Source organism: Schistocerca piceifrons, chromosome 11, assembly GCF_021461385.2.
Source record: "Schistocerca piceifrons isolate TAMUIC-IGC-003096 chromosome 11, iqSchPice1.1, whole genome shotgun sequence".
NCBI classification, from domain to species: Eukaryota; Metazoa; Arthropoda; class Insecta; order Orthoptera; family Acrididae; genus Schistocerca; species Schistocerca piceifrons.
In genome coordinates this window covers 60,869,469-60,891,109 of record NC_060148.1, presented here as the reverse complement: position 1 = coordinate 60,891,109, position 21,641 = coordinate 60,869,469, and the positions used below count along the sequence as shown (strand labels likewise).

At 39.5% G+C, this 21,641-nt stretch overlaps 1 protein-coding gene across 3 annotated transcripts in view; it reads left to right on the top strand.

Moving 5' to 3' along the window:
* The first annotated feature begins 1,282 nt into the window (after window positions 1-1,282).
* Window positions 1,283-21,641, top strand: part of LOC124720062 (dynamin-like 120 kDa protein, mitochondrial) — a 196,435-nt gene continuing 176,076 nt past the window's right edge. For all 3 annotated transcript variants that reach the window (XM_047245331.1, XM_047245330.1, XM_047245329.1), the window contains exons 1-2: window positions 1,283-1,437; window positions 20,137-20,398. In XM_047245331.1, the coding sequence (XP_047101287.1) occupies window positions 1,409-1,437; window positions 20,137-20,398 (291 nt within the window). In that variant the 5' untranslated portion in view covers window positions 1,283-1,408. The remainder of the gene's footprint in view (window positions 1,438-20,136; window positions 20,399-21,641) is intronic.

Below are 21,641 nucleotides of genomic sequence, written 5' to 3'. Positions count from 1 at the left end.
TTGAAGTCCCAGAACTTAAAGTAAGATGAACAACAGAACAACTACATATATTTTTAAAACTTCACAGATTTCTAATACAAAGAACAACTATATCAAACATTAACTTTGCATCAATGATACTTGCACAAATGTAACAGAAAGAAATATGAACTTGTAATAAGTAGCGGATTTCGTGCTTCTTTGTTTTATTCATCTTTATTTTATTATTGTATTTTGTTATCTTGGCCAACTGCAAATGTTCCGTGATAACCTGGATTTTTTTTTCAGTGGGTGTTCTTGCACTAGCGAGGTCAGATATCTGAAAGCAAAAAATTTTGCAGGCTGTACAAAAATAGAACTGAGTGAGCCCTGTATGGTGTATAAGTAAGAACATAAGTTGAAGTAATGTTCATGAAATAATATTTTAAGTGAAAATTTCATCGTGAATGTATGAGAAAAATACAGTTATTTATGACATCATTAGTTACATAAGGACAAAACCGTAATGGGTTAGGTAAACAATATCAATTTAGTCATTCATAAACACTGTTCGATGTGTTTGTATGTGTATATTTCCGTTAACAGATAAATGTCATCATTTGAAATGATATTTCTTTTCTGAGCACTTAACCACTCAAAATTGATCAAGAAGATAAGTTATGAAGTTCGCTTTACCTTTTAATAAAGTTTATGCTCATTACTTCTTCAGTTACGACACTATACTGCAACTTTCATGGACAGTAGCTCATAACCTCATTTTTACTGTACGGTACTAGGCTAAACGAATTAACGTGATGTGACCTGACGGGTAGTGTGAAGATAACCTTACGTGACAGTGGCGTGACGGGCAGTATAAACTGATTTTTAACGAGGTGAATCAGCAGCAAAACCATGACATTGTCCAGTGTTTATGATTTTCCCTGTATTGAGTTCTGTTTGTACACTTCGTTGTTATCCAAGTTGCAGATCCTAGGTCTTTACGCAGTACTCAAAAATGTCCGCGGTACTCAATCTGTTGATTATTTCTGATTGGTGTTTGTTACTCTGTGGTAAAATATGTCTCATGTATGAATTTGTTAGTGTTATATACCATACTTGTGTATATGGGTAACTATTTATTTACACGTGTATTACTACAGTTGGAATTGGTGATAGATGTGCCAATTCCATTTCGTCTATGTGAATTAGGTTCTTCGAATCCGCTGCGCACTGTCTCGATTTTAGCTCTGCGATCATTCGAGACGCCAGGATCGAAGTATCGTTAATTTACTGGGCTACTCTTGGTGATCGATACTAGTTGCTCCAAAGATGCTAAATAGGCATTGAAAACTTGGAGCGAGTGTTTGGGGAAAATGTGCAACAAACTGATAAGGGATGATGAATGTTAGTGTATTTTGAAATGGAATAACACACTAAAGGGGTAAACATTATGGAGCAACTAATGAGAGGAACATTCGGGTGAGTCATGAAAGCAAATCATAATTAGTGAATGGAGACAGAATCACGGAATATGCACTTTTATTCTAATGCTGAGTTAAAAAGTACCTAAAAGTACCTGTTTGTCTGCTTTGATTAACGTTTATAAGGCTTTCTGTTCGTAGTAAGCGTTTCGATTTGGTGCCTTGCAGACATTGTATCCGCAGGATAGGTTGAAAGACCGGTTGAAGTATGAGAACATATTCGTCTTTGAAGATATATCTCTACAAAACAATTAATACAAAATCCTGCGTAAGTTCGAGGTCCCTATTTTGACATGTCAACTCGATTTTGCGTAAGAATAATAAATGCAGCTCTGTTTTGCATGAGATGTAATCCGTCATATAAAATGACATGTTTGTAAATTTGTCCTCAATGTCAATGTCCAAAGCCGACGGGTTGTATCCCCTGCTGCACTAGTCCCCTCATTTTCAGACAAAATATCTGTGATGATAAATGGACTCAGTGACGTTTGTCTGAATCAACTATCATTAAGATTATGCCGAAACATAATCCTATCATGAGTCAGACGATATTTGTGTCCAAGAGACTTACCATTTACGATCTCCGCCCTACCCCTCCCGTGACACACGCCCACAAACGTGTTTACACGATTTGTCAAAGGCTTGTAACTGTTGGGGTACCCCATCTGCAGTGGCACATCATCTTATAAAACAATATTATTTTATAAAACACACAAATATTCCAAATTCGGGATGCTACCAAGACTTAATAAGTGGTGTGGATAGGCCTAACATTTATCATAGTGTAAAAACATAGAAATACTTTTTGAAATGCATATTGTAAGTTTTATGCTACTGTCACTGTGTTTCCGTAATGCACATTGCCAGTTCGTCGTAGAAACGTGTAATTACCACGTTTCAGTGCCTACCGCTTCTGTTAAGGAACTAGTGTAGATGATAAAAATAGAGCTGTTAGTGATAAACTTGCATTGAAATCTATTTTGAGCTGCCTGTTGTGACACTTTGTCCTGGAGTAGCTTATTAAAAGATCTCAATTTAGTCCTGTATTTCTCTTTCCTTTCTTTACTCGGTAAAAATTAATATTACCTTTGTTAGATTTGGAAGGAAGTGTCATTTACATTATAGTTCACGGGTGCTTGCGGTGGCACATAACAAAGGTTGTCTGATGTTCCTCAAATTGAGGTTGTAGTGACATATATTGTGGAACAGAAACACTCATAGTTCAAGTAAGCTGTGCGTTTGTGTGTTGTTTTCCTAGTCTTGTTCCATAAGGGGCATGTATGATTGTGGTTCTTTACCTCCATTGTATTCATATTGTGTGATGTTAATGTAGATGTAGTGTCACTTGTGAAGAATTAATGACAAGAGGGGTGAGTTTTTTTGAAGAGGTGTTTGCAGGGTGAATTTGAGCCAATACTAGGTATAATTTTTCTCCTAGCATAATTCTTTGCTCAGAAAAATACTTTCCTGTAAGTGTGGTTGCCCAAAAACTAATTCTATAACTTGTTAGAGACCGGAAAAATGAAGAGTAAACTAGTTTCTACTGTTGTACTGTCATGTAGTGTGAAGCACCAACATTTATTTTGGCTCAGATTCTTTCACATATATAGTAATATACAAATCTAACACTGTGCTCTCTTTTATGTAACATCCTCTCTACATTTTTCCAGTCAAGTAAATTCCTGTCACTGGCATGGGAAGTTTCAAATAAATATATTGGCCTAAGAATGTCTCGGAACTTACTTACACCTCCGTAAAAGTCTTTAAAGTTGTTAGGCGAATAACATTGAACAGTCAGTGCTTGTGTGCCCCATCTCTCGTGGAAGTATTAAAGGATACAATACAGTGCAGCAGGTGTGACTGATCACTTTCAACAGGGCATAATTATATTTCTCAGCACTACCTTACCACTCTGGCACAGTACTGTCTTCCACACTGTTTTTAACTATAAGTGTATAGTGATCTGCACAGGAATATAAGATTTTGCTCTGGGATGTTTGTTTTTAATGCCTTAAAACATGTAAAAAAACTTGAAAATATCACATCTCAGTAATCAAATAGAAGGTTTCATCGGGCACAGAACAATGTATTAATTTTAGACAAACTATCATGAAACATTTGTTGTCTTTGTCAACTTGCAACCAAACTGTGACCTAACGCACACCTCCCACTACAGAATGGATCAGTATGCCACTGCAACCTTTATTTAAAAGAATAATGCCGTAGGTGATGACACAACCTTCTTTTTTATTATGTCACTAGCCAAAGCAGAATGGTCCACGAACTTGTCTGCACTTCGCCATTTAACTGATGCTGGCGTCCAGATTTTGATTCTGTGATGTATGAAGCACCTATTAGTCATTAATGCACATATCAGTGCACTGCATCAGTAATAATTTGTTTTGGATCTAGTGAACATACTGCTGAGCAAACAGTTTCCTCTTGGCACAGTGAGTTTTCATAATGCATCAGATATTACCTTGGTCCACCCATATGCTTCATAAAGAAAATATGTAATGTAATTCCCATTGCAATCAGCTGTCAAGGCGTCCCATAGTAAATATAAGCAGTGGTGTATATTTTCTTAACATGTAGTTACTTAAGATGATAAACTTTCAAGATTATGGTCTGTTGACTGTGAGAACCGTCTGCATTTAGGTTTTATTTTATTTCAATGTAAAGTCGAAACTGGTAGCCTAAAAATAAAACCTAAATAACGGCTGTTGGTATTGTATTATTAGAAACTGACCAGCCGTAGTCCCACACTCCAGACAGAAGATGTAGCTACATTCTTTTATCACTGTAAGTTTCTTGAACTTTGCACGTAACTTAGAAACAGCACCTTTATCTATACTGATGGTTCTAAGACCAACTCTGGTGCCATAAGCATCTTTGTCATTGGCAACAAACATTTTAGATACCAGCCTCTAGAACAGTGCTCGATTTTTACTGTAGACCTTTCCGTCATCTATCAGGCCACCCAGTATGTCCAATGACAGAGGCTTGTTGATTGTGTATTATGTTCTGATTCATTTATTGCCCTCCAGAGCCTCTGTGTACTATACACATATCACCCTTTATTACAACAAATCCAACAATGCCTCACTTGCTTGCTGCTGATAGAGCTCGTGTGGGTCCCTGTTCATGTCACAGTGCCGGGAAATGAAGCTGCCGATGCTGCAGCTAAGGCTGCAGTCTGACTACCTAGCCATGTAACTGTTCTGTCCCTTCAGATGATCTCTGTGTTGCCACACGTGGAAACATTATGTCACTCTAGCATGAGCACTGGTCTTCTCTAGATGTGAACAAACTCTGGGAAATTAAACGCCTACCAATGTCTTGAATCACTTCGTCTCACCTCTCTTGCCACTAGGAGATACTTTTAGCTAGGTTGTGTATTGGGCACTGTCATTTCAGTCACTGTTATTTGTTAAGTGGGGACTCTGCACCACTCTGTGCTTGCTACAACCAACCATTGACAATGTGCTGGTGCTGATTTTACAACCGTTGTGTTTTAATGTATGTTTGCCATCTGAATCATCAGATATTTTACCAGATACAGCATGAGCTGCTGATCGCATTTTCCTTTTTATTCGCTGTGATACTGTGATTTCGGCTGTTTCAAGCCTTAAAGAAAAAAGAGGGGGGGATTTAATATGATACAGGTGCAAATACTCGACTGACTCATAGTCTGCCATAACTAAAATATATTAAACTGCTCCACTTCCTTTGAGCAGTGACCTATAAAAATCTGCTGTCACTCCATCACATAAGCATTTACGTATAATCAGGTACAATTGATAATGCTGTCATGAGCTTCATATGTGTGAAATAGCTTTGACTTTTGACTGCAATTTTTTACATAGTTTAAACTTACACATCTGCTATATACATTTTTTGAACTAAAGTGATCAGGTGCACTTATGGTGTCAGTGGCTCTTGGATTGCATGCTGATGTTGGCAATTTGTTTATATCAGTTGTAGCCAATCAGATGATATTATATGGCAGTCGGTAAGAATCACTGAATCTAATGATTTCTTTCAGTAAAAGATGCAAATTGATTACATTTCTTTTCGATGTGATGGGTGCCAGAATAACTTTTACTGGTCTGATTATTACATATTTGAACGTTTATTACAGACTTTTGCATTTCTTTGGCGACTGAAAAAAGGCTAGATTTGCTGATAGATGACCTGTAGTGAAGCGTAATGCCTAAGGTTGGTTGGTTTGGATGTGACAGTTTGATTACGAGTTGATGAACCCAGTGAATGTGAATGACAGAAAACTAGATGTGCTGACAGACTGATCTGTGGTGTGCATCGAAGGCTCGTTTAGGGTGGAACTTGATAATTTGCTTGTGAGTTGGTGAAACCAGTGTATCTCAACACGAAAAACTTGACTGTCACAATAAATTGATCTGTAGCATAGCCTGATATAGGCCTATACATTTTCATTGCAATAACTGCTTGTGTGTCTTACTTTGGATTTTGCTGAAAATTCTGATGTGGCTAAATTATAACGTAACAGAACAAAATACAAGTTAACTTTATTTACAAATCATAGGAAATTGTCACTAAGAATTCATATTGACAGCTGACTCCCGATTTATTGTATTTCGTTGTTACCGGCATTAGCCCCCATTGCTGCATCCAGTGACATCACAAATTCACTTTTACTGTAACATGTGACTGTAATTGTCATATGGTTACCTCATTAAAGGTTTATGATGATCTCTGTCACATGGCTTCACCATCATTGCTCTATTTCAGTGCGTTTTGAGTATAAAACTAAACCCTTAATTTTATGTATTTTTTTTTTTTTTTAGAATTAAATACTTACAAGAAAATGACCATTTTGTGAACTTGTCATCCATCCGAAAGTTAAGAGCTTGATGATCGGAATAAATTACGATTCCTTGCCAGTGAAAATTAAAGCTTTTCAAGCTTGTGAAACATTTTTTTCCCAGTGTAGTGTGGTTCATGCTTATTTAAAGTTTAACTTGTGTCACAGAGTCACACAGGAATTCTGCGACCATTATGCCATTAACTCAGCACAGTCTTAACACTGCTTCAGGTCCCTGTGTAAAAACAAATCCACATATTATAAAAAAACCTCATTGACACATTGTGGGCATTGTCCATAAACATTTCAGCTGTCACAAAAGCAAAAATTACCAATGCCATGCCAGGCTGAAGCTATTTATGTTTAACTGGCGATAGAATAAGGCCTGGCACATATAGTTTTTTCATTGCTTCTTCGCGGTCTGTGTAAATATATGATACTTCATTGTAACACCCAGAAATTGTGGTGCTGGCAGTCGGTCATTCACGTCAGCTCATTCTTTAGTCGAGTGTTTTGTGGGATTTTGACAGTGATACATTGATCAATGTTTTGAACTAGTGTATTTTATAATAGTTTATGCAAAACTCTTAGAAAACACACTGTGTGTCAGTTTGCACTTCATGTATATTTGGTTTTGCGAGTGTAGTGGTGATCATAACCTACAATCTCCTCCTCTTCTGTGCTGGATGACTTTTCTGCAGAAAAGTGTAGCGAGGGGTGAGTGAGAACAAGCGGTTATAATTCACAGTTGTGGCAAATTCTTTGAGATTTTCTGTACAGTAATTGGTTATGATTGTGTTTGCACCAAAAGGTGGTTCGTAGAATGAATTTTGATTGTGATACGGAGAACATACATTGATGGTGGTACAGGTGATGAACTGGGATCATGACATACCCTTTAGTGGTGCACGGATCAAAGATTGTTTGTGATATAAGCATCGTATTTTGATCGTGGTACATAGAACAAACTAAGATGGCGCCATAACTTGGCAGCTTCAGCCAACAAACAGCTTGTTGTGGACCAGCATAGCTGTCATTAGCCCATAAGTCTGCAAGGGCACCTGTTGCTTCCATTAACGAATTAAATGGAACACCAGTGCATGATGTTTGGTTGTGCACTGCTCCACGCCTGTGTCTACGTGTGACATGTGGAGCAACAAACACAGCCCCAGCTGGCAGTGGCTTCTTCTGCTCCATGTATGGGCAGATCAAGCAGCACCTCGGTGGTGGTGGAAATACCAACACAACCACTTGAGACAGCAGCAAGATGTACACGCTCTGCATTGCAGAAAGGTGCTCAGAAAATTGAGGAAGAGTAGCTTCTGAGCACAGAGTTTACTACCCCAGAGGTGAATCCACCCCACATTGTTAACTAGTTACATGAATGAACACATCATTGTACATACAATAATATGAATGTGGTTCAAATTTAATGCAAAGTAAGCAAGCAAAATCAGACAGTGTAAATACACAACAGAAACAGATTATGCAATTATACAAAATTAATGGGTCCACTATTCAAAAAAGTCTAGTTTTAGTCTACAAAAACATTTTTGCGAAATTAATTATTAGTTAGTGGTGACTTGTTGTTTCTCCTATAGCTGTGTTGGAAGAGTATGTAACTTAATTAGATTACATTGAGACAGGATATTGTTCTAAACCCATGCAGAGTTCGTCTACTAACTATGCTAGTAGTAATAGTTTCTATATAACCTAATGAACATCTGCTCTCACAGCATTCTAACAACACCAACATAGATTAGATCTGCATGGACTGAGGAAATCTAGTTTTCCCAAAGAGCAATGTTAATACGGATAATAGTAAAATGAATAGCACCACATGTGGACACTGGACTTGAAATTCAATCAGGCCCCCTTCCCGAGGTGGTGTTGGTGAAGGAATATCTCTATCTGCTCATTTCTGAATTCTTTTATTCTCTTCTTAAATTATACAATAAATTTATGATTTCCTACTTCCAAATTCCTGTATTTTTCTTTTAAAAAATAAGTGCAATTGTTGTAAGTAAAGAAAAGATAGCACCAAAATGCGGACAAAAGAACTCCACCTAGCTCCGCCTTCACATGGTACTGCATTGACAACGGTGGCCATGGCTGCAAGTGTGTAGCACAATTTTGCTGCACAGTGGTGGCTATGGGCAATGGCCAAGAAGTCTGTGTCGAGCACTACTTACACCCTACATAAAGCAATAAGATGGCAGGCCCTAGCAGTCATAATGCAGATTTTCTTTTATTTATTTATTTTTTTGTTAAAGGTAACTCTGTGTATTGTGACGTGATTAGCTTGGTCATGCACACATGCCGCCCCCCCCCCCCCCCCCACACACACACACACACACAGGTGCGCGCACATGCACACTATGCAATCAAAAGTATCTGGACACCCCCCAAAACATACCTTTAGATTTCCACACTTCCAAACATTCCTAGGTCCACTGTTTCCGATGCGATAGTGAAGTGCAAATGCGAAGGGACACATACAGCATAAAAGAATACAGGCCATCTATCCAGACCATCACACAGGAATTCCAAACTGCATCAGGATCCAGTGCAAGTATTATAACAGTTAGGTGGGAGCTGAGAAAACTTGGATGTCATGGTCAAACAGCTGCTCGTAAGCCACATGTATTGCCAAAAATGCCAAATGCTACCTCACTTGTTGGAAGCAGTGTAGAAGTTGGTCTTTTGAACAGTGGAAACATTTTCTGGAGTGACGAATCACGGTACACAATGTAGCAATCAGATGGCAGGGTGTGTCTATGGCGAATGCCTGGTGAACGTCATCTGCCAGTGTGTGTAGTGCCAACAGTAAAATTCAGAGGTGGTAATGTTATGGTGTGGTTGTGTTTTTCATGGAAGGGGTTTGCACACCTTGTTGTTTTGTGTGGACTATCACAGCACAGGCCTACACTAGCTCCTTCTTGCTTCCCACTGTTGGAGAGCAATTCAGGGATAGTGACTGCATCTTTCAACACGATCAAGCACCTATTCATAATGCACATCCTGTGATGGAGTAGTTACATGACAATAACATCCCTGTAATGGACTGGCCTGCACAGAGTCCGGATCTGAATCCGATAGAACATCTTTGGGATGTTTCGAATGCCGACTTCATGCCAGGCCTCACCTCATTGCAGCACTCCATGAAGAATGGGCTGCCATTCCCCAAGAAACCTTCCAGCATCTTATTGAACGTATGCCTGCGAGAGTGGAAGCTGTTGTCTAGACAGGGTGGATCAACACCATATCGAATTACTGCATTACCGATGGAGGATGCCACAAACTTGCAAGTCATTTTCAACCAGGTGTCTGGATACTTTTGATCGTGTAGTGTGTGTATATCGCTGGTGTGGATGGCAGAAAAGAGATATTTTTTATTGGGCCAATTAAGAGTGAACTGTCGTTAACAAATCACTTGGTAGGTGATGTACAATTTTATGTGCTTTTAATGACTGAATCTCTCTTTGCAATCTTCACAGTCCAAAGATCGACAGTGTTGTGCTGACTGCATTTTTTGGTTTTCACTAATCAGGGAGATGAGTGACTCAAAAACAAGGAAAGTCTTATTAATCAGTTACTGCCTTTTGTAATAAAATATAAATTTGAACAAGCCAACCTAAAGTCCAGTGTTAGACGTCCCTACAATGTCGGATGTTTGTGCCATTGTAGCTGTGAATTGTAACACTCTATTAGTGTGGTATCTCTGTGGCAGGAACTCAGGAATTTTCAGAAATTCCTGTGTCGCTGCATGTTGTCAGAACTGAAGTATTTCCAGAATTTATTCTGTGCTGACAATACTTTTATAGTAGGGTTTCTTCTACTGAGGGGAGCACATACGAGTTACTAGTCAAACATAGGCCTAGGAACTCCGTGGAAGAGATCTGCAAAAACACTGAGAAATTGTTGTTGTTGTTGTTGTTGTTGTTGTGGTCTTCAGTCCTGAGACTGGTTTGATGCAGCTCTCCATGCTACTCTATCCTGTGCAAGCTTCTTCATCTCCCAGTACCTACTGCAGCCTACATCCTTCTGAATCTGCTTAGTGTATTCATCTCTTGGTCTCCCTCTACGATTTTTACCCTCCACGCTGCCCTCCAATGCTAAATTTGTGATCCCTTGATGCCTCAAAACATGTCCTACCAACCGATCCCTTCTTCTAGTCAAGTTGTGCCACAAACTTCTCTTCTCCCCAATCCTATTCAATACCTCCTGCTTCTCTTTCATGCCCCTCGACTCTTATAACTGCCATCTGGTTTCTGTACAAATTGTAAACAGCCTTTCGCTCCCTGTATTTTACCCCTGCCACCTTCAGAATTTGAAAGAGAGTATTCCACTCAACATTGTCAAAAGCTTTCTCTAAGTCTACAAATGCTAGAAACATAGGTTTGCCTTTTCTTAATCTTTCTTCTAAGACAAGTCGTAAGGTTAGTATTGCCTCACGTGTTCCAACATTTCTACGGAATCCAAACTGATCTTCCCCGAGGTCCGCTTCTACCAGTTTTTCCATTCTTCTGTAAAGAATTCGCGTTAGTATTTTGCAGCTGTGACTTATTAAACTGATAGTTCGGTAATTTTCACCTCTGTCAACACCTGCTTTCTTTGGGATTGGAATTAATATATTCTTCTTGAAGTCTGAGGGTATTTTGCCTGTCTCATACATCTTGCTCACCAGATGGTAGAGTTTTGTCATGACTGGCTCTCCCAAGGCCGCCAGTAGTTCTAATGGAATGTTGTCTACTCCCGGGGCCTTGTTTCGACTCAGGTCTTTCAGTGCTCTGTCAAACTCTACACGCAGTATCATATCTCCCATTTCATCTTCATCTACATCCTCTTCCATTTCCATAATATTGTCCTCAAGCACATCGCCTTTGTATAAACCCTCTGAGAAATTACTTTGTTAAAATTGATTGCCAGAAACTTGTTACATTAGTATGCACACTACTCTGACCTGCCACTGCTGTGTCTTTTGCCTTGGCCCAAATTGTTAAAAAGTTTTCGAGACTCACCAATGTGAACATCCTCAACTAACTGAACGGCTTTTCTGCTGGAAGCTTATCACTTTCTGTTGGCACATTCAGTGGTGTGCATTACCCTGTTCTGATGTGAACAGTATGTCAGCATTCCTAAGGTAGCAGAAGCTATGAGTGTTTACAGGATTTGTTGTGTGTGTGCTGTCAGCCATTTCAAATTTTTGCTAAATTAACCTCAATTTTTCTAGTAATTATCAGCATACAATCTCAGGAGTAGTAATAAAAAAGAAGAGAAAAACAAGCATTCAGTTATTACTAATGAGTTACACAAATTACTTTCAAAACAGCAACTTCTAATCTCATAAGGCAACTTTTTGGTAAAGTAGGCCCTCAGTACGAACAATTAAACTCAAATGTAGATATTCAATGTGTATTTCAGTTATCATCACAGTACATTATATAAAAGCCAATAGTTACCTTGTACCGGAAGAAATACCTTTATACTTCAACAAGAATGCAATGCTACAAATTCTAAAGAAGGCAGGTGTCAACAGACATCAATGCTGTGAAACTATTGGTTTAATAATTCACACTTGCAAAATACTTGTACAAATTATTTAAAAAAGAATGGAAAAAATGGTGGAAGCTGTCTTTGGGAAAGATCAATATGGGTTTCAGCGAAATATGAGAACATGCGAGGCCATTCTGATCTATTCTACTTCTTAGAAAATACGTTGAAGAAAGGTAAAATTACAAAAATAGCATTTGTAGTTTTAGGAAAAGCCTTTGAAAATGTTGACTGGAGCACACTCTTTAAAATTATGAAGGTGTTAATGATAAAATAAAGGCAATGAATGATTATGTACAACTTGTAGAGGAACGGATTGCATTTACAAGACTGAAAGGGCATGAAAGAGAAGCAGGAATTGAGAAGGAAGTAAGAGAGTTGTAGCTTATCCCCAGCGTTATTAAATCTGTACCTGGATTAATGACTAAAGGAAACTAAGGAGAAATTTGGAAAGAGATTTAAAGTTTAAGGAGAAGAAATAAAAACTTCTAACATTTGCTGATGACAGTGCAATTCTTTTAAGACAAGGCACAGGACTTCAAAGAGCAGCCAAACAGAATGGATAGTGCCTTAAGAGTTCATAAGATGAGCATCGACAACTGTAAAACAATGACAGTGGAATGTAATCATCTAATTTGAGTGAACGACATGTATTTGTAATTGCGAGTGTGATTAGACACTAGCTGCGCAACTGTGGAGTGATGATGAAAATACTTGCCAGAGTGGGACTCGAACCTGAATTACCCACTTATCGTGAGCTGTCGCTCTAACCACTTCGGCTATCCTAGAACGACACCAGGGCCAACCCAAATTCCCATATTTCACTGTATCTGTCCTGAAATGGCACAGTGATAATGTGGAAGTTTGGGTCAGCCCTGAAGCTGTGCTCGGGTAGCCCAAGTGGTCAAGGCAACCGTGATAAGCAAGAAATATGGGTTTGATTCCTGGTACAGCACGAACTTTCATTGTCACTAATTAGTTGCGCAGCTAGAATCTAAATATATTTGCAATTGGAAATACATTTCGTGCAGTTGTCGATTGCCATAGTGTCTGTTCCTTCAAACATGCATGCATATCTGAAGGACACTGCAAATACTAATATTAGTGATACTGACAGAATTAGATCAGAGAATAAGGCACTAAAAGTAGCAGATGGATTTTTCCATTTGGGCCGCTAAATAACTGACAAATTCCGAAGCAGAGAGGATATAAAATGCAGACTGGCAATAGCAAGCAAAAGTTTCTGAAAAACAGGAATTTGCTAACTTCTAATATCATTATTGAAGTGTTCGGAAGTCTTTTCTGAAGATACTTGTCTAGAATGTAGCCTCATGTGGAAGTGAAATGTGGATTATAAGCAGGTCAGACAAGGAGAGAATAGAAGCTTTTGATATATGCTGTTACAAAAGAATGCTGAAGACTAGATGGGTACGTAATGTAACTAATGAGGTGGTACTGAATAGAATTATGGAGAAATGAAATTTATGGAACAACTAGACAAAAAGAAGAAATTGGTCAATAGTACATATCAAGGAATAATGAATTTGGTAATGGATGAAAACATATGGCATAAAAATTTTAGAGTGAGACCAATGAATGAATGAGTAAATACAGTAATGGATTGAAATGGACGTAGGTTGCAGTAATTACACTGCAACAAGATCAGCAAGTATAAGATAATGTGATGGGTACTTATGAAGTTTTATTTGTCAGTGAAAAACATAAAGTTACATAATTAATTACTGCACAGTACTCCGCTTTATCAGTGGACTGTGACATTTTGTTTAAGGTCCTCTAGTGGCTTGCTGTAGCACTGTTATGCTCTGGTTTCAGTCAGCATCAGAACTGCTATTAAGTACTTTGAAATCAACAAAAGATTAATTTCATAACAGGATATTTTTCCCCCTCAAGGTGGCATTTAAGATTTTGAGGATAGCTCGTATGTTGTTAAGAGCCGTTGCAGGAATTACAGGTTGGTTTTTTTGTGGGAAACTAGTGCTGGGTGAAGGATATAGATTGCCAGTAGCATGCTGTGGCAAGCACTCAGGTTGTCTTCAAGACAGGCTGTACTTCTGTGTCCATTGTTGCACTCCTCTAGTTTAGCGGTACTGGTGGTCATTCATATACGGGGTGATTTTCATGGTGCAGGAAACAGTTCATATAAAGATAAGGAGGAGAAAAGGTCATGTGAAGGGTGAAGGGTGACAGTGGAAACCAATGTAAGTGCCATTTTTCCATAGAATGCATTTTTAGTGCCACAGTGTTCTCAGAACACCTAGACTTGGTCCTGGTGCCAAACAGTGGAGAAAGTCATTCAGACGTGCCCACGCATTCCTTTTGTTGAGCTGTACTTCCCTCTGGAATTCCAAAATTTAGATAAGTGTTTTTTGTTGACTACAGCCCTTCTAGTTAAAAATGTAAAGCTGTATTTATGTACTTTTATTATTGCAAATAAAACTTAGTGTGTCAGTATTAATGGCACTTCAAACAACAATTTTTTTCCTGCTATTTTGTTGAAAAGCTGCACTTTTGAGAATGTGGCTGTTTACAAAATACAAGACGGTCCTTGCAAAGAAGAAAACAGCAATCCACTACTGTTAGTAATGCTATTTATTTACACAAGTTGCACAGTCTCTGCCTTCAAACTGATAGGTTTGTCTTCAGACGGTTGCTCTAGTTTATATTTCATTTGTTGTCGTGTACATTAATTGTTGCAAAAAAGCAGCTGCCAACAATTTAATATAAACATGAACAGATGTTTGAAGATGAACCTGTTGGTTCGAAACCAGTAACAGTGCTACTCGTCTCAATAAATAGCAATAGTATCAGTGCCTGGTTGCTGTTTTCTTCTGTGCAAGAATCAGCTTGTAAAAACTTTCTTATTCACACACCAGTCAGTTTCCTAGTATGACATTTAGAATGTTCTTAGTAGAATATTTATTTTCTAATTTGTATCATTTCTTGCAGTGAGTGGGATAATTCTGTTGTACCTAATAACTTCTCAATTTTTGGGATACAAATCAGTTATGTTCAAACTGAGGTGCATTGTTGCTCTACTCCCCCTCCCCCCACCCTGTCCCCTGACAAATGCCAGATTTAACACTTTCCATGTCCACTATTCGTGTGGATGTAAAGACTGCAAATGCGTTCCAAAAGAAGTACATCCTGTTGAAGATGGAAAAGATATCTGACAGTGTAGGTTTCAGTGATTGAAAGCATACATGAAAACACACCAGGCAAGCGGGAGTGATCCATCTGTATTAGTGTCTTACTCGTGCAGTAACAGTGTACCGTTAGCACTCGTTCAGTCTCGATGTACTGGTGGGGATTGTTTGTGCCTGTCTAGTGGGACCAGTCATTCCTCTACAGTCCCTCAAATGTGAGGCATATCTGCACATCCTGCGGGTGATCCTGCCTCCCCCGCAGGGAGACGTGTCTTTGGTGGTACAAAGTGAAATACGGATTTTGGGTGACGTTGCCCGAGCTCTCCCCCTCATTTCTATGCGGAGGCATCTCGCCGAGATCTACCCCGTCCACTCCTGTTGAGACTGAACTGGTACCGATGGTTCACTACTCCCTTACTACTAAAACACTCGTACAGTCGTACAGACAGAACATAATCACTTGCATAGGGTGTTCTCATGTGTGCTCTCAGTCACTCAAACCTACACCGTTAAAGATCTTTTATCTCCAGCTTCAAGTGGGTGTACCTCTTTTGGAACATATTTCCAACCGTATTTCCATATGACCTTTTTTGCTGCTTATCCTCTCAGGCACTATTTCCTGCAGTTTGTTGCCGTTTTGCAAAATTTCCCTGCATGTAAGGCGAGGAAAGAATGCCGCATCCAGAGGTCAGCATCTGATTCCTCGTCAAGATTCGAGAGAAAAGTTTATCTAGCAAAGCCAGATCGGTTACATTTTGTGAACGTGTGTGAAAATGAGGAGCTGGTAACACTGTTTTATTGTGCAGTGCATCGGAATGTACAGAGGAATGTGTATCATTCTGCACTAACGTACTAGCTGTCGTAGCTACTGTAGACTTCCGGGACATCAAACCTCTGTCTACAACAGAGCTGTGGTTCAAATTCTCACCCTGTTCCTTTCTTACTTTTTAGACATCCGTTCCCCAGTTCTCGCTGTTTATAAGCGGGCCACCATTTTGTCACGTGACGGTAGCTCGTCACACGACAGTGGAATCTATTAAGCTTCATACATGTGTCTACTAACCTGTGCAGTGCATGGCTGTAACTGGTCCAGTCAAGTTCACGTAGGGTGGTTTCCCGATGGAGTACACAAAGGACGAATACTACTTCAATGTGCTTCTGGTGCTGAGTGCATCCGATAACTGAGCTGCTGCTGCTGCTCAAGCATGTGCTGAATGGTACAGTCAAAGGTGCCATGATATAATGCTTTTCATCACCTGGAGCATCTGTGTCCTCAAGCAATGGACAGAGGTCATCCGAACACTAGATATACTCCACAGAGGACACGGTTCTTGAAACTGTTCACCAGTCACCTCGACGAAGTATCCGTGATATACGAGGCAGCTCCAGCTGTCTCAAAGACTGGTGTGTGAGGCTACATTCCGAACAAAAACCTTCAGCACATCTCCTTAGGACTTACATTTGTACTTGATATTAAGAAATATTTCTTTTTCAACTACTGCTTCCCTCTCACGCCATTCCATTCTGTTGAAACTGCACAGGGTGCCCGCTGTGGATAATCTTTCAGTACTTGTATTGTATCTCTGCTATAGTAAGACTTTGAAAGAATGTATTCCAGTAACACTTGTCTTAAGCTTTCTCAAAATTTTTAAATACTAAGACATCAGTCCGTCTTTCTTGCAGTTTATCTTATAAGATCATTCATAGGGTCAGTATTGCCCCGTTTGTCATTGCATTTCTCTAGAACTCAGACTGATCTTCCCTGAAGTCAGTTTCTACCAGTTTTTTCGCTTTTCTGCAAATGATTCATGTTAATATTTTGCAAGTGTGACTTATTAAACTTATGCAACAGTATTATGAAAAGGATAACTGCTACTCACTATATAGTGCAGATGCTAAGTTGCAGATAGGCACAACGAAAAGACTGTCAGAAAGTAACTACCGACACACGACCATAGTCTGCTTCAGTGGCCAGTCTGCAACCAGACAGTGGTCATGTGTGTGTGAGTTGTGTGTTGTCTATTTTTGACACAGGCCTTGTTGGCCAAAAGCTCACTTTCTGACAATCTCTTTGTTGTGCCTGTCTGCGGCTGAGCACCTCTGCTAAATGTTGAGTAGCAACTATCCTTTCCACAATATTGTTACATTCCATCCTGGATTTTTCACTGCTTTATTAAACTGGTGGTTTGGTAGTATTCACACCCTCCAGGTCCTCCCTTACTTGAAACTGGAATTATTACATTCTCCCTGAAGTGTGGGGGTGTTTTACCTGTCTCGTTTATGTTGCACACCTGGCTCTCCCAAGGTTGTCAGTGGTTTTGAGAGGAAGTCATATACTCAAGAGGCCTTGTTTTGATGTAGGTTATTCACTGCCCTGTCAAATTTTCCTCACCCATCTGTTTACTTTCACCTCAGTTTCGAAAATAGCATTAGACCCCATCCACGGGTCTTTAAAGGATTGAACTCCCGTATGGAACACAGGTTTAAGCATCTGTTTACTTTACAAATGTGTTAATACGTTAAATATTTTACATTAAGAACATAAGAAAGAAGAAGTTTAGAAAAGATTTTAAATTATGTTAATAGTTTGCTGTAATTCGCCAAGTGCTCTCATTACCAAGCACTGGATGAGTGCGGTGCCAGTAATTTTACTGTATTTTAAACAAAAACTAATTCTTCATATATCTCAATGTTTATGATGATACTTTTCCTGCACTGTAGGCCGTACACTGATATAATTAATTGTAAATACATTGGACACTATCTGCAAAATGTGTCGTGAATAGAGTCAGTAATAAAAAAAAATAATAAATTAAAACATCATGCCTGCTGCTGCAGTTTTACTGGATTAACAACAAAAATGTGGTTAGAAATAAACTACTTTTCATCATTTTGTGGGGGTCTCAATGAGATTTTTTTGTAATGGATTGAAATAATATGTAAAATTTGTTAGAAGGCACCACTTGCTCTCATTCTTGAAAATTGGATGAATGTAGTGATTTGCATGTGCGAGTTAATGCTGCCTCAAGACATGCAGAGTGTCCCAGGACGAATGGTCATTATTCAGGTATATGAAGTGAATGACCATGCGAAGCAAAAAAGTCTAGTAAACGTGCTCTACAATACATACCTTAAGAGCCGCGAGCATTTATTCAGTAGAAGAGATATCTGATGGTGGCAAAGACGAACAAGGGCTCATAGCTGGCAAGGTATGCGCCTTACAGCCCACATTTACTGGACCCTTTTATTATTATTATTATTATTATTATTATTATTATTATTATTATTATTATTATTATTATTATTCTATACTACCACCTCTGAAAATATGAAAAGCAAAGAGCTTGCAGTAGAAGAGATTTGTTTCACATTATTGAAAATGAAGAATTGCTCATGGCTTTGGACGTACACGTTTTAGAGTCCAAGTTTAGTAGACTTTTTGTTTCAAATGATCATTCCTGTCTTGTCCCTGGATATTGACCGTTTCTCCTGGGACATACTGTGTTAAACATTTAGTATAAGATTATAATTCTTAATTAGTAGAGCTGCACACTTCTGTCGATATTAAACCTACTATCAAACAACAGTGCTTACAATTTGATAGTTCCCATTCTTTCCATGTCAAACGCTCTCTCCCATACAACATCGGCATTCGTGGCAAACGTGTTTGTTCGGGTGCACTCTTTATGGCAATACACCACCACTCTTTCAGCCTTCGCTGGACATAATTATCCCAACAGCCTAGTTTAAAAGCAGATTTCCTGGGCCATCACATGCAATCCTGGTACCGCTGATCCCTCCAAAAAACTACTTTGGAGTGCACCACTGTTACTCAGTGTTATCCTGGGAATGTATTAATCAGCTACTCCGACAAGGCCGTGACTTCTTAAAATAGTGCCCAGAAATGAGATCCATTCTGTCTTTTGCCCACCACACCTAGAGTAGCTTTTCATTGTCTTCCCAATCTCCACAATATTCTCGTCAGACCCTCTGCTCCTTCTGTACCTATCTCCCTTCCCTTTGCTCTTACCTCTCTTACCGTCCCTGCTGCATGACTTGCACCACCACCTATACCAGCCCTGTAACTGGAAAAACCTGTATTATGTCGCCTGTGAAACGACACGTGTCACTTACCTGCTGTTACGTGAACACTGTTCAGCTTTTTACATTGGCACAACTACCACCAAATTATCAATTAGGATGTATGGGCATAGGCAGAGGGTATATACTGGCAAAACGCAATGGCAGTCGTGATCTCGGTGCCTGTTTCACCGCACGTGCCATCTGGGTTCTTCCCCCAGACACCAGCTTCTCAGAACTCTGCAGTTGGGAACTATCGCTACACCATATCCTCGGTCCTAATTTATGTTAATTCCTTCTGTCTCAGCATTTCTTCACAGTAATTACTTCTACCTTCACTCCATTTTAGTTTTCTACATCTTTCATTGTCTTACCTGTCTATTTTTCACTGCCCCCCACCCCCTCCCACCACTGTTACATACAATGCACTTTGCTTTTCACTCTTATTAACTCATGCACAATGTTTAAGCAGTAATGTCTGCCTTGCATATTACGCAGTCTTCCACTTTTAAGCTCTCAGGTTTTCAAATCTTGTCCGGTGCAGTCCCCAACAATCAGTCTTTCCTTCTCATTGCCTCTGGTAAGTCTCCCCCTGACCTGTGGTGCTGGGTGACTTTCCCAAAATTTACCCCATTTCGCAAACCTCTCCAGTCCTTTTCCTCCACCTCACTTCCTTCCCCTTCAACCCTTCTTCCTGAAGAAGTAGCAACTGGCTCTGAGAGCATGCCTAATTATAACCTTCTTTTACATGTGTGTGTTCTGCCGCCTCTTGGTAAGTGGGTTTCTTTTATCTATCTAATTACATTTTGTCTTAATGTGTAGAGTATGACAGCATTCCAAATTTTTTAAATTTCGTCAACAACTGCATGAAATATTGAAAATCAAAATTTTTGTTGCCCCTGGAAGCCGTTAGATAGGCATTAGGAACTGGGCCCGTGCTCTGGATTAGCCATTTAGTAGTGTGGATTGTCTTTACGCGAATTTCATCTGACATCCCTGAAGGTAGGGGGTGGCTATTCGGCAGATACGAGTGATAAACACTATCTTCTTTTTTTAGGTACCGAGTGGTGCTCGTGCGGCGCAGTGGTGGCGCAGCTGTGCCGATGGTACGCTGGCTGTGCCACCTACACGGGCGCGCCGGCTACCACCCGCACCGCCGGCACGCCAGTCCTCTGCTGCTGCAACCGCGTGCGCCGGCCGGTGCGTACGTGCCACGGAGGGGCGTGGTGATGTTTGTCGGTAGAATCTTGCGAGGGGCGTTGAAAATTCGCTACCTACTGCTCGGCGGTGCTGTCGGAGGGGGTGTGACACTGAACAAGGTAAACTTTTCCACTCGTTTCCTGAGGCCACACATGGCTTGAAGTGTTCTGTCAGATATTGTATTTAATGCAACTTCTTCATTATCTCTTTCTATTCGAGACAGTGACATCTGGAAAGGTTATACCATACTTCTTCTGTAACTGTATGTTATTGCTGTTAAGAAGATTCATACCGCAATTCTAATTTCTTTTAAATAATGTAACATGTCCATTCGTATTAGTAAACTGTACAGGATATGCATAAAGTGACAGGATTCTTGTTGCAAAACTGTTAAATAGTCTTGAAGTAGTTTTAGTTTCAATATATTACTAGTTAATTGTGCTAGTATGTGTTTGGAATAACTTTCATCTGATTTACACAGTTGTTGTTGTTGTTGTTGTGGTTGTGGTTGTGGTTGTGGTCTTCAGTCCTGAAACTGGTTTGATGCAGCTCTCCATGCTACTCTATCCTGTGCAAGCTTCTTCATCTCTCAGTACTTAACTGCAACCTACGTCCTTCTGAATCTGCTTAGTGTATTCATTTCTTGGTCTCCCTCTACGATTTTTACCCTCCACGCTGCCCTCCAATACTAAATTGGTGATCCCCTGATGTCTCAGAACATGTCCTACCAACCGATCCCTTCTTCTGGTCAAGTTGTGCCACAAATTTCTCTTCTCCCTAATTCTGCTCAATACCTCCTCATTAGTTACGTGATCTACCCATCTAATCTTCAGCATTCTTGTGTAGCACCACATTTCGAAAGCTTCTATTCTCTTCTTGTCCAAACTATTTATCGTCCATGTTTCACTTCTATTCTTGGCTACACTCCATACAAATACTTTCAGAAACGACCTCCTGACACTTAAATCTATACTTGGTATTAACGAATTTCTCTTCTTTAGAAACACTTTCCTAGCTATTGCCAGTCTACATGCCACAGTTAGTAACATCTATTACATGAATTGTACCCGTTCAGATTTTCAGTGTGAAAATATTCTTAAGACTCTCTAAGAACACTCTGCAGATATCTTCCAAATCTCTTTCGATATTCAGTGTTATCAAATGTTCTCCATTGAAGAGGTAATGTTACCTATTCTGAGGCTCTCCTCCAGCAGTCCATGTGATGTTGGAAGCTCCACAACGTACTCAGTGTTACCTAAAGGCATGTGCTGGAAAACTCTAGCTGTTGCACCCCACCCACAGAGTAGCCCAACCAAATAGTAATACAATACAACAAATTATTGTATTAACATGGGATATCAT